Below are 12625 nucleotides of genomic sequence, written 5' to 3' on the forward strand. Positions count from 1 at the left end.
CGTCGCCTTCCAGGCAGCGTGGCAATGGTTATGTTTACCTATGTTAAGGTGAGGGCTAGTTGCCTGGAAGGCAACGTTGGAGGCTTAAAACACCATCGAGCCCACGGTGCACACAGAGTCTGTCTCCACAAAGGAGAGAAGACGGCTGGCGAAATTCACAAGTTCACGAAAGGTTGGTATCTATCCCGACTCTTAGCAAACAAGCTGTACTCTTACACTGAATGTCTGAACGTCTAGGATACTTTTCCTCGCGTCAACGATGAAAAAGGATTGTTTACCTTGTAACATAAGTGTAATGATATGTGTCGTGATTTCCCTGGCAGACAACTCATGTCATGCAGTTGTAACACAGACTAGCTACAGCTAGAACAGCTGTGTGTAAACGATGGACTACTAATTACAGTTTCATACTGCTCAGAGAAATATATTAAAAACACAAACCTCCGTTGCTTCTCTCCTACGCTGTAAACATTGCCTTACACTATTAATCTTGTACAATATATAGAATAACAATAGCACTGATACTTTACTAACATTAGCTTGCATATGTTTGGGAACCTGATAGTTGATGTTAGCAATGAAATGGTACCAAAATAATGTAAAACTATTATTACACTGGAAGGAACACACTCACAGACAAAGTCGTACTTCTTGGAATAATACGCCACCGTAGAAGTTAAAATGCGCTCGGAATGGGAGGGGCTAGAAAGTAATATTCAGTTGGTTGTCATATACAATTTCACCGCTAGATGGGAAAAAATCTTACACAATGTAGCTTTAAGACACACTGGCTTTATCTGTTGTTAATACTGTCAGTAAAGTGAAGGCTGTTACAATGTGGAGACTGCAGTACACAAAGAGACTGGAGTGTCATGCACACAGTACACCTTTTTGTTTACTTAAAATGCTAAACTGTTATGTAATCGCACAGACATCGTGATTGCGATTAGATTAATCGTGCAGCCCTACTTCCTTCATAATAAACCACCCCAGTGTTCCTCTATGTTGATTTTGTAGTGGCGGCCCGCCATGGCAAAATGTCTGCCTCCACAGCATCAGAAATAGGGCAGACACACAGTGTAGTCGTGGTTGCCTTTTAAATTATCTTGCCGACATAATTCTGGCTGCTGCTCACATTGCAATTTAACAACAAGTAGAACTATTCAGAGGTTATTGGGCTCGTGCAGTTTAACTCCACATACTGTTGTGTTAATGTAGTTTATTGTCAAAACGTTTGCTTTCTCCCGAGTCGACTATTAGATGAACAGCTCCACCAAAAACGTCATCGCAGTGGGTCCGTTCTAATTGAACAACGTTCAACCTTGTCAGTTCTGTCAACTCATCGTCCTGATATCAAATATCTGGAAACATTAAAACGGTGCGTGAATTTAAAGTGAGTCCGTGTAATATAATATAAATTGGGAATAGTCTATAGATGTAGTCATAGATGTAATGATAGTAAATATATTGTCAGGTAATCACTAAACATTTTTCTGGGGGGGGGGGTTGTTGTTCAGACAGACCTGTCCCCACTGCTAAAAAAAATCCTATAAATATAAATCCGCCCAATGCTTTAGTTCTGGATTGGATTGTCCTGTCTGAATCTGCATGGAGAGGCTATTTAAACGCTGTGGGGAGAAGAGTTGCTGTTTCCTTCCCGACTATCTCCTCCTTGTCTGTCAACGGACACACTGACATGATGTCTCTGTAAATGTGCCATCATACTGGAAGTATTGCCACTAGCCTAAAGCTACACGTGTTGCGCAGGGCTTTCACACAGTAGCCACTTTATCCACCACTGTGTCTCGTAGTAGTCAGGTAACAGTACATCTGTAATGCTCTCGTACAGCAGACTGAGACTGACTGACAGCTGCACTCCACACCTCATCTGTGCAGACTGAGGTTTCACTATGACACAAGGCTTTTCCCCTCAATAACTATTTAAAGTTTTTTTCTTTCTGCACAAGCCTTTTTAACTGAAATCTGCGAGGCTAAAATGAACCGAACAGTTCCGATTTTTACAGTTCCATCCCTAATACTTCTTTACTCTTTTGCAACAAAAGAGGTATATATTCTGAAAACTATTAATAATGTTTTATGTAACACATCACATACATGGCCAAAAGTCTATGAACAGCTGAACACAGCAGCCATTTTTGACAGCTTTATTGTGATTGCAACATCGGTTTGCTGCTACAACAGACTCTGCTCTTCTGGTTTCAGGCTTTCCTTCAGATTTTGGAACCTGGCTGCAGAGATTGGTTCCCATTCAGCCACAAGAGCATTAGTGAGGTCTAAGTTATAAGGTCTGGCTCGCAGTCGGCATTTCAGTTCATCCCAACATGTTGGATGGGGTTGAAGTCAGGACTCTGGGATGGCCAGTGGAATTTTTCCCACCAAACTTGAAAAAACATTTCTTTATGGACTCAGCATTGTGCACATGGGCATTCTTATGTTCAAACAGGAAAGGGACGAACACACAATACATATTATATTTTACTCGAGTTGATGATGACTCGCTCGTTATCCATGAGTAATAAAAAATCTGCCAGTAAGGGAGACAGTACGAGCAATTTATTAAACACCTATTGAACAAGCAGAACATAAACTTGCTGACAGGCAACGTCTTTAAAAGAATAAGCTCGTATTTTTTAAATGGAGTGTGTCACAGTGCTCTCTCCACATGAAACAATACATTACGTCACTTCCTGCATACCTCACAGAGAACAATGAGGGCAAAACATTATCACGGTTCATCACGATCGGTTTTAACCAAATATTCTCTGGTCTAGCTCAGCTAAAAACACAAAACCTCGAATCTGACAGCTGGTAAGCATGTTTACTACCGAGTCTGTTGTAACAGACGTGACAGACCACAGACAGTTGCCTTGTTCATAGACTCACGGCAGTGCGCTGCTTATTTCGGTCTTATTACCAGGGAAGCTGGATTGCCTTGTTGTTTACTGATATTTTAAAAACTATAATGCTACATCTATCAACATTTATTTAGAGGTTATCATGGTATTCATTTCTGTATTTTAATAATATTATTTCGGTCTTATTACCGGGTAAATATTACAGTATGCTGTAAGACAGAACACTACGATATGGGACGAGCTGGGCGCATTCAAAGCCGATATCCCACATAGGCATTCATATCAGAGAATCGGACAGCGATCAGCGGGTCTTTAACGACAGTATCGCTTCAATGTACATATTTAATCAGTGGTTTTGTCACCAGCAACAACATGTTGCTCAGTGTTGTTCCAGTAAATGATGCACCGTAATGTTTAAAAAACATCAGCGGAATCCTCCGGAAGTGACGTAGTAATAACCACTCGGCGTCTGTGAAAGAGAATTTATACAATAAAAATACCAATAATGAAAGAAAAGTGTTTTATGTTTAGCACTTTAATTTGCCTTGTCACAGAAAAATGCTTTATAAAAAACCTACAGTTGAGTGTTGAGAAATACAGCCTAATGGCTTGTTTGACAAATTTGCATCTGTTTTGACATGATGATAACTACTTATGGTAGGCCTAACATTAATTATTATATTCAGAAGATGATCCTCATAATCAATCACCGTGTTTACAGCTTGTAGCCATCCTAACCTTTGTAGCCTTTACTGAGACTACCTTTTCAAAATTAAGAAGGGACTATTTTAAGAAAACATTTTCAGGAAATTAAAAGGATAAGCAGATTGTTGCCGAGGTTTTTGTTCACAGAGTAAGATGTATATAGCTTTGTATGGGTATGAGTACATATACAACATGTGTTTTGGCATTTTTGGCACACTTCTACCTCAGCCTACTGCACACAGACATAAGTACTTTTGCATATTCTGCAGAGACCTGTGTGCCATGCCATCAATCTCATTCAACATTTCACAAACTGAGGAAAGGGTCGTGACATGGGTCAGAGGTTATAAGAGGTCATAAATGATGAACCAATCAATCGGCTCTGCTCCTATAGGCACCTTGGTGTTCATATTGACAACACCTTTGACTGGAAGGCCCGTGTTGAAAGTGTGTGTTATCATTTAGAGCAGACTCACGGTGAATCAGAGGGTTTATGTTATACAAGGCTGCATTACAGAGCATATTCATATGTCAGAAAGCATGGATATCTAAAAATGTCTCATTTAAAGCTTGCTTGTCAGGTAACTGTCATGAAGGTTGTGGAGAGGAATAGAAACCAGTCTCTCCAGGCAAGCACAGAGAATATGGTCTGATCTGTCTTTATTCTCCATGCCAAGTATGAGCTCTTATCCTCTGGCAGAAGATATAGAATACCCCAATGTAAACTAAATATTTCTAAATTATAGGCCTAATTTGGACCTACCTCAATTAAATATAGGGTTGTGTATAGGTTGCTCTTGTCACTGTTTGTGAAAGATGAGCAATAGATTGTGGCTGTGTGATGTGCTTCAGTCTGGCTACATTTCACTTTGTTTATGTTGTTTTGTATTGTAAGGGACCGTTCGATATTTATAGAATGGACCACCGGAGGAAAATAGGGGAGGGTTATGTCTTTTTATTCTTTGTTGATGGGAGGGTCATCCAATTTTTTTTAGTCTAGGGGGGAGGGACACCCAACTTTTGTATTCATGAGAACAGTAAAATTTCAAAGTGGCTTGTTTGGTGCATATTTATCCATGTAGCTCCATGTAGCTCTCTCAGTCTCGGCCCCTATTGCTAGCAGATGGGTCCCTCCCTGTTTAGTCAGCCAGACAATTTGAGCTGTAGCTTTAGAGACCGTGGGATTTCCCAAACTGAATAAATCCCGCTCGCATATATAAACACAAAATTGCTTTGCTAGCTCCATCGTGTTGTAACTAAGACATCTGCTGAAAAAATAATTTTATTCAGTAGCATGATTGCCGTACTGTTTAGTTCAAAAACATCCAAAACACCGTACGAAAACATGCCAGACGCAAGCTTTTAATTTGAAAAGTCGAAGCTGACTGCACCAGCCCGGAGGGCATGCATGAGACGGGATGTCTCCAGGCTGCAGCCATACCCGATTCAAATATCCTTTCGGTCCCGGTGATTATTTGTGAAATTGTGCAAACGACAGCCTTTTCAAGGCATTTGAGAAGGAAGGAGTGGTAGCATGCAAGTCCCCAAATTGACACTTTTTGGATAATGTTCAGCTTCGGCAAGCTTACCTATGCTAAAATATACAATGACTGAGGAAGCCTAGTGACGAGTCCATAGCAACCAGTGTTGAATTTATTTCCCAGTGTCCTTTGTTGAATGGTCTCAATGTTTTATTGTTTTATTTCATGCGAATACTAGTTTACTAGATGAGTAACTTAGTATTTGAAGTAATGCAGTAATGCCGGAAGTGTGCATTTAGTTTCCATGCTTATCTGTTTCCACAACTATGTTAGTGAGTAAATTTACTGAAATCGCCACCACACCATAACAGTGGAGTGTAATGCGTAAGATGAGAATGCAGAGATTTGATCACGTAAGTCATGGCTGTAAAAAAACAATGGTTATCTGTATATCTTTGCCAAGTGCAAACCAATACAGAATGCATCAATACATTGTTGGGGAGGGTCACCCCTTTTTCCTATATGATTTTGGAGGGTCATCAAAAATGTATTGCTGGTGAAGGGAGGGTCAGGTCTTTTTTGATTAAAGATCCCAAAACTCCTCCGGTGGCTCCTGAAACAAATAACGAACAGTCTTAGGGACTATTCGTTATTTATGTCAGCTGTATGATAAAACAATATGTTAAGTGTTTGAACTCAAGGGAAATATCCCTCTGGGGACAATAAAGGAGGCTATCTCCTGTAAAGTGGTCTCCATGATGAGTAAAAATTAAAACTTTGTCGTAGGACTATAGCAAACACATCCTTGGAAAGGTCTCAACCTGGAGAGTAACAAATGTCAGTCTAAAGAGGATACATTACTCCTGCTTAGTGATCGACAGATTTATCGGCCGGTAAAATTGGTATCAGCATCGGCACTAAAAAATCCATATCAGTCGATCCTACTCCTGCTTTGAAAAATTGACCTCTGAACCTTGAACCCAGTACATGTTTGAAGGTTTGTCATTTAGCAAGAGAAGGTGCTACGCACATAGGACCAGCTGTTATAGAAAGCTCTGGACCTCAGCTGTCATGTAGATTTGGTCATCAAAGTTTACCCACTTTAAGCACTGTCAAATATGGTAATAAGCTATTTTCACCTATTTAACGATTAGATTTTTAAATTCTGATGACACCAGGGTGTGTCCAAACTTCTACACTGCCAACTTCTACTTATCAGAAATATACCAATACATTTTTAAAATTACAACTCCCACTAGAGACGCGTTACAAAGCTAGTATACTTCCAAGTATACTGGGTGGACTTGTTCGACTCTGTCTGCCACCGCCTGCCAGCCGACCGAGCAAACAGTACGAGACAAATACATGAAACTGTATTTTATTATTATTGTTATCTTTAATGTTTAAATCATCAAATACAACTTTAGACAAAAACATCAATATTATGTATATTGTTATTTTTATCTTTCCTATCCTCCGAGCAGTAATTACTACGTCACTTCCGGAGTATTCCGCTGATTTTTTTAAACATTATTACGGTGCATAAATTACTGGAACAAAACTGAGCAACTGAGTTGCTGGTGACAAAACCAGTGATTAAATATGTACATTGAAGCGATACTGTCGTTAAAGACCCGGTGATCGCTGTCCGATTCTCTGATATGAATGCCTGCATTGCATTGTGGGATATCGGCTTTGAATGCGCCCAGCTCGGCCCATATCGTAATGTTCTGTCTTACAGCATACTTAGTCTAGGTCCTGGGTAAGATATGTATGTGCTTCATTTAGCAGATAATATCTCAACTGTTATAGACTAACATGACCCCATTGAACAACGTGGGATGTGTGCCAAAATCTCTACCCAGGACGAAAGTCCTAAAAATGACCACAACATGTGACACTATTATCACACTACAGGTGAATGGGACTTTTTCTTCCCTTTATAGATACCCTCATTCATGTCTACCAGTTTAATCTTCATATTAAGAGAAATACTTTTTGTATTACACTTTGTCTTAAAATATGCAAATTAGGCAATATATCATTTATGTGTACGCATTTTTAATGAGATATTGCCTCATTTACATATTTTATTTTATTTTGGTGGTGGTCATTTTTAGGACTTTCGTCCTGGGTAGAGATTTTGGCACACATCCCACGTTGTTCAATGGGGTCATATTAGTCTATAACAGTTGAGATATTCTCTGCTAAATGAAGCACATACATATCTTACCCAGGACCTCTACTAACTGTAATATTTCACCGGTAATAAGACTGAAATAATATTATTAAAATAAAGAAATGAATACCATGATAACATCTAAATAAATGTTGATAGATGTAGCGTTATAGTTTTAAAAATATCAATAAACAACAACGCAATCCAGCTTCCCTGGCAATAAGACCGAAATAATAACATTAAAAGAAATGCATATAAACCACAGATCTGGTGAATAAATGTTGATTAAAACAGTGATTATAGGGCTAAAAATACCAATAATTGCAAAGCTATATAGCTACAGCTTCTCTGCTGCAGCCCGACTGGCAGAAAGAACCATGCTGTGATCACGGAAGACGCTTCCCGTTGAAATTAGGGCTGTCAAATGATACATTTTTTTAATCGCGATTAATCGCCAAATTTCTATAGTTAATCACGATTAATTGCATGTTTTATCACATGAATAAAATTCTATTATTTTGCATTTCAGAACTGCTTTTAAGTACATATTAACAATGGAAAGCCATTCTTACCAGTGTATCTTAATTGGGAATCAAATGAATGCAAAGAAAGTTACTTTATGAACTTGACTTTAAGATTGGTAATAGTTTATTATTTATTTACTGTAAACAAAAGAAAAATGTGTGAATCTGTCATTATTGCCTTTACGTTTTTCTAATAAGGAATGTAATAATTCTCCTGGACAGAAAAGGGGGTGGACAATGTCCCAAATGACAAAAACGGTCAAAAAAACTATACAAACAACATAGTCCTAAAACCGTATGCTGATATACATAGTCAATATAGTGTGCAGTAACTTCTAAATAATTTTGATTACTCACTGACATCGAGTGATCACCGGTTAATGAGACAGCGTTTGCTGCACATTGCAGCAGTTCCAGTTGGGCTGCTTTCTCCGTGTCATACAGGAGGTTTGCGTTAACGCCGTTAATAACGCGTTTAACTGACAGCACTAGTTGAAATACATTAGTTTAAAAAAAAACGCCTGTGTACATGAATCAATAGATTAAATTACGTGAGCATTTCACGATCTGCCGTGAGACTGGGTTGTATATCCTGGAATGTAATTGTAAGATATATGATGCTTTTCAGAAACGATTGCAAATAAAGCAAACTGTTGCTGAAAAGGTACTACACGCTGTTTCACTTAGGTAACGTTACTGTTCATTCACGACCCCCCTACTGTACACACCTACAAGGGTTTTAGTCTGCCGCTAAATGCTGAAGAAAAAAAGCAAGCACCTCATCTCCATGCACACACACACCATGGTACACACTGACGGCTCGACCACAGTAGCCTCTGGCTTCACTGTAAAGTTACATCTACATTTATGGCTTTCACAAGTTTACCTGGAACTCCCCCTTGTTCCTCTCTAACAGGATTGGAAATCTAACCTCAAACAATGTCTCGATGAACACTGGCATCCCACAAGGATGTGTCCTTGGCCTAGGGCTGGGCGATATGGAGAAAATCAAATATCACGATATTTTTGACCAAATACCTCGATATCGATACTGCAACGATATTGTAGTGTTGAGATTTTTGATAAATAATCATCAGTAATGTGGATTTAATGACTAAATGGGTAAAGGCAAATAATAGAACAGTTACAACAGAAAATTCAGAAAATGACATCATTTTACTGTAATGCAGCCTTTAAAACCAGGAAAAGACAACACTTAAGCCATAATACGATATTATGATATCCAAAATCTAAGACGATATCTAGTGTCATATCATGATATTGATATAATATCGATATATTGCCCAGCTCTACCTTGGCCCCATGCTCAACACACTATCAACACACATATGTGAATCTGAGGTGGATAGGGTCAGCAGCTTTAAATTCCTGGGCGTCCACATCTGTGATCACTTCACCTGGACATATGAAATCACCCAGCTGGTCAAGCACAACAACAGCAGCAGTACTATCTATGGATACAGTTGCATCACAGAGAGCAGTGATGTTGATAGGTTTTCAATGTACTGAGTCCCCGGGACCCTCAGCTGGTCATTTAAGTGAGTCCTGGGGAAACTGAGTGGGTCCCAGTCCATAACAAATTGTTTTCACCATCCTCCCAGATTTATATAAATGATGAATAATAATGCATACAATCGAAGCCCTTCTTTAATGAATGTGAAATGAAATTAGTAGTAGTTAAAATCATTCAAAGTAATATTTAACATAAATGAAACATCATCCAAATGATTATAGGATCAATCCTCAACCTTTTTATTTAGACTGAGACTAGAAGTACACCACAAACGACGGGATTAATAAAGCCATCCATCCATCCATCCATCCATCCATCCCATCCATCCCATCCATCCCATCCATCCATCCCATCCATCCATCCATCCCCAGATCCAGCGGGAGGCTGAGAGCTCCACGCCCGAAAGCAGTGGTTCTACCCTAGATGGGTAAAACACAGGACTTTCACCCAGGAGAGCTGGGATCGTGTCCCACGTGTGGCATTTATCAACTGCTTTTAATAATGCATTCCCCAATGTTCTTTTCCTAAACCCAACCATTTGTTTTCTTAAGCGTGTGACGTTGGTCACCGTCGTGTTTTGTAGTTTTTTAATGTTACTAAAGCCTTTCCCAGTGTTCTTTCCCTAAACCCAAGTGGAGAGACTGAAGAGAGGGAGCGCCCAGCGGCACTAGAACAAAGCCGCGAATCAGAGAAATAAAACGTGTTTTCGCCGATTCATCTCTAGAAATGCAACTGTAGCAATCATCTCACTATCACTAACGTTATCCACATTCATATTTACACAATGAGCAAATGATATATCCAGCTTAAAAAAAGTCTAAAAGTCGGGAGTTAGGACGGAAGTGCATTGTGAGTGGTTGCTATGGAGACGAAACACGGTCTCATCTGTTAACAGTTGAGTTGAGTTCTGTTGCTCTGATTGGTTGTATGTCTATCCAATGAGTGCAGAGGAATTTTTTCTTCCTGGTTTGGTTGAAACACGTCCCATAATCACAGCCCATTGGAGCGGTTTCAGACTCACATTCTGACTAGAATCTGAGTATGACGATGTCAGGTTAATTCTTGCATGTTTTGCAAGAATTAACCCCCCCCTCTTTTTTCATATATGGCACCCTGATTATATTCCATTTCTGCCTAAATCCTACACACTGCTCCTTTAAGTAGGTTAACTGTATGTCTACTTCTATCCCATTCATATTTAAATATATGATAGATAGCATGTGGCTGAAAATTCCACTCTGATTGTCTCAGGGGGCGCTGTATATAGGCAAGGGAATGGAGGAAACGTCTGAAGTGCTGGATTGTATTTCTTTTGGATGTAGCCTACCTGACTGTGTGCCAGGTAACACCTTAAAGACATACAGACGTGCACATATGCGTGCGCGCGCACATGCACCACACGCTGCACTGGTGGTTAGATGCACGCGCAAATAAGCACATAGGCCTACATAATATAAAAGATGAAAATGTTGACATAATTAGAACACTGCAGTAGCCGTGCCGTGCCGTGCCGTCAGGAGGCCTCATGTTAGTGAAAGCGGACAGAGTGAAACAGGCCCGCTTTAGTGGGAGGAAGACAGGGAGCGATGAATGGTTGAAGGAGACAAGCTAACAGTGAGAATGGTTTAGACAGACCATTCTCACTGTTAGCTTGAATGGGAGAGGTGAACATGAGAACGGAGGGGTGACGACAGAAAAGACAACCCTACCGATTTGGACGCTCGGAGATCCGCACAGCGCCTCGCGCCACAAGAGCGTGAGCACAAACAGCAGCTTCATGGTGGTGTTGAGGCTCCTCACGCGACGCCACATCAGCCACGGCAGCGCCAACTACCAAAACGTTTCCTCCATCACACACGGCGCGAGCTCATGGCGTCATTCCCGCTCTTCCTCAGAAGCGTCTCGAGCTCTGCAGATGCCCTTTCCTCTCCCCGAAGATGCGCGTGCCGCGGCCGCTGCTGCTGCTGCTGCTGCTGCTAGACTGGGGGCGCGCGCCGAGGGTTGCCCAGGAATACCGATGAGGCACGAGGAAGAACCGAGAGCAGCCGACAACCAAGCAAAATTAGACTAGCAGTAGGCCGTATATGTTATCATGATAAATGCATAGCCTTCTGGAGGACTAACACATAAAATACTATTCGGTATCATTTTTATATAGGCGAACTATTGATTTGACCTGATATCACACAACAGGCCTGCTTGAAGGCTGCCAGCTCTCAACTCTCAGTTTGCCCCTAAGGTGGCGCAGAGTGACATAATTCATATATAGGATATAAGAATAATAAAATAGGATGATGCACGATACACAAAACCTCTTGTCCAATAACAACTACACAACTATAGGCCTACTATTGCATTAACATATACATATAAACATAGTCCAATAGAGAGGTGACTTTTGTCAGAATGCTTAAGCTTCCTTTCACATTATTTCTTCCTTAGCTGAAAGATGAATGGAGCAAGGGCAGATACTGCAGGTGAATGGGGGGGGGGGGATAAACTAACAGCCGCGAAACTTCCCCAGTGGATTACTGACATTAAGAAAAATATTTGTTGTATTACAAGTTTCCTGAAATTTGATGTTTAAATATGCAAATTAGGCATTATCTTGTTAAATATGCGCTAATGCATACATTTCTAGAACAGAAATCTGAACTTTGGATAAACCAGGTTCAAACTTCTTATTTCATTTTGTTGACAGTTGGAGTCAAAGGATCCTACAGAGGGGATTTTGGATATTTCTTTTTATCACTCCAAAAATGTAGAAAATACTGTCAACAGCCATAAAAAATAAAATGTTGCCATGAATGACATATATACAAACCTATGGCATCAGGTTTATGTCATATCTCCCGAGCGTGATAAAACACCCTCACGAGCAAATTGTATAATTTGGCATGCACAGATATTATTATTTGCGCACCAATTCAACAATGGAGAGTTGTACAGGCAGCTGCGAGCGTGAAACAAAACATAGGGAGAGGCAAAGAGTGGCGCCTGTGCGTATAAAACAGCAGCACGCGCACAGAGCAGTCACCACGAGCCACAAAGTGTCTGAAACACTGTTTGAATTTTAAATTAAAAACATGATATGTTTCTACCCACGGACAACCATGAGGACACTCTTTGAGAAATACTGAACTATATCACAGCAGATGAGGCATCCCGTTATATTCACACACACACAACAATTGCCCCCACCACCTGCCCACTCTGTTTAGACACATTAATTTACACAGTATATTTACATTCATGCCTTGGTTTAGCACACTGACAGGCTAACGTTACCTGCTCAGTTATTATTATAGTTTATTTTATACTGTCTG

The 12625-nt window shown here is 40.2% G+C and overlaps 1 protein-coding gene across 3 annotated transcripts in view; it reads right to left on the reverse strand.

Moving 5' to 3' along the window:
• Positions 1-11219, reverse strand: part of LOC144530634 (glutamate receptor 2-like) — a 106648-nt gene extending 95429 nt beyond the window's left edge. For all 3 annotated transcript variants that reach the window (XM_078270301.1, XM_078270293.1, XM_078270284.1), the window contains exon 1: positions 11009-11219. In XM_078270301.1, coding sequence (XP_078126427.1) covers positions 11009-11111 — 103 coding nt within the window. In that variant the 5' untranslated portion in view covers positions 11112-11219. The remainder of the gene's footprint in view (positions 1-11008) is intronic.
• Between the last annotated feature and the right edge of the window lie 1406 nt (positions 11220-12625).

Source organism: Sander vitreus, chromosome 2, assembly GCF_031162955.1.
Source record: "Sander vitreus isolate 19-12246 chromosome 2, sanVit1, whole genome shotgun sequence".
Taxonomy (NCBI): domain Eukaryota; kingdom Metazoa; phylum Chordata; class Actinopteri; order Perciformes; family Percidae; genus Sander; species Sander vitreus.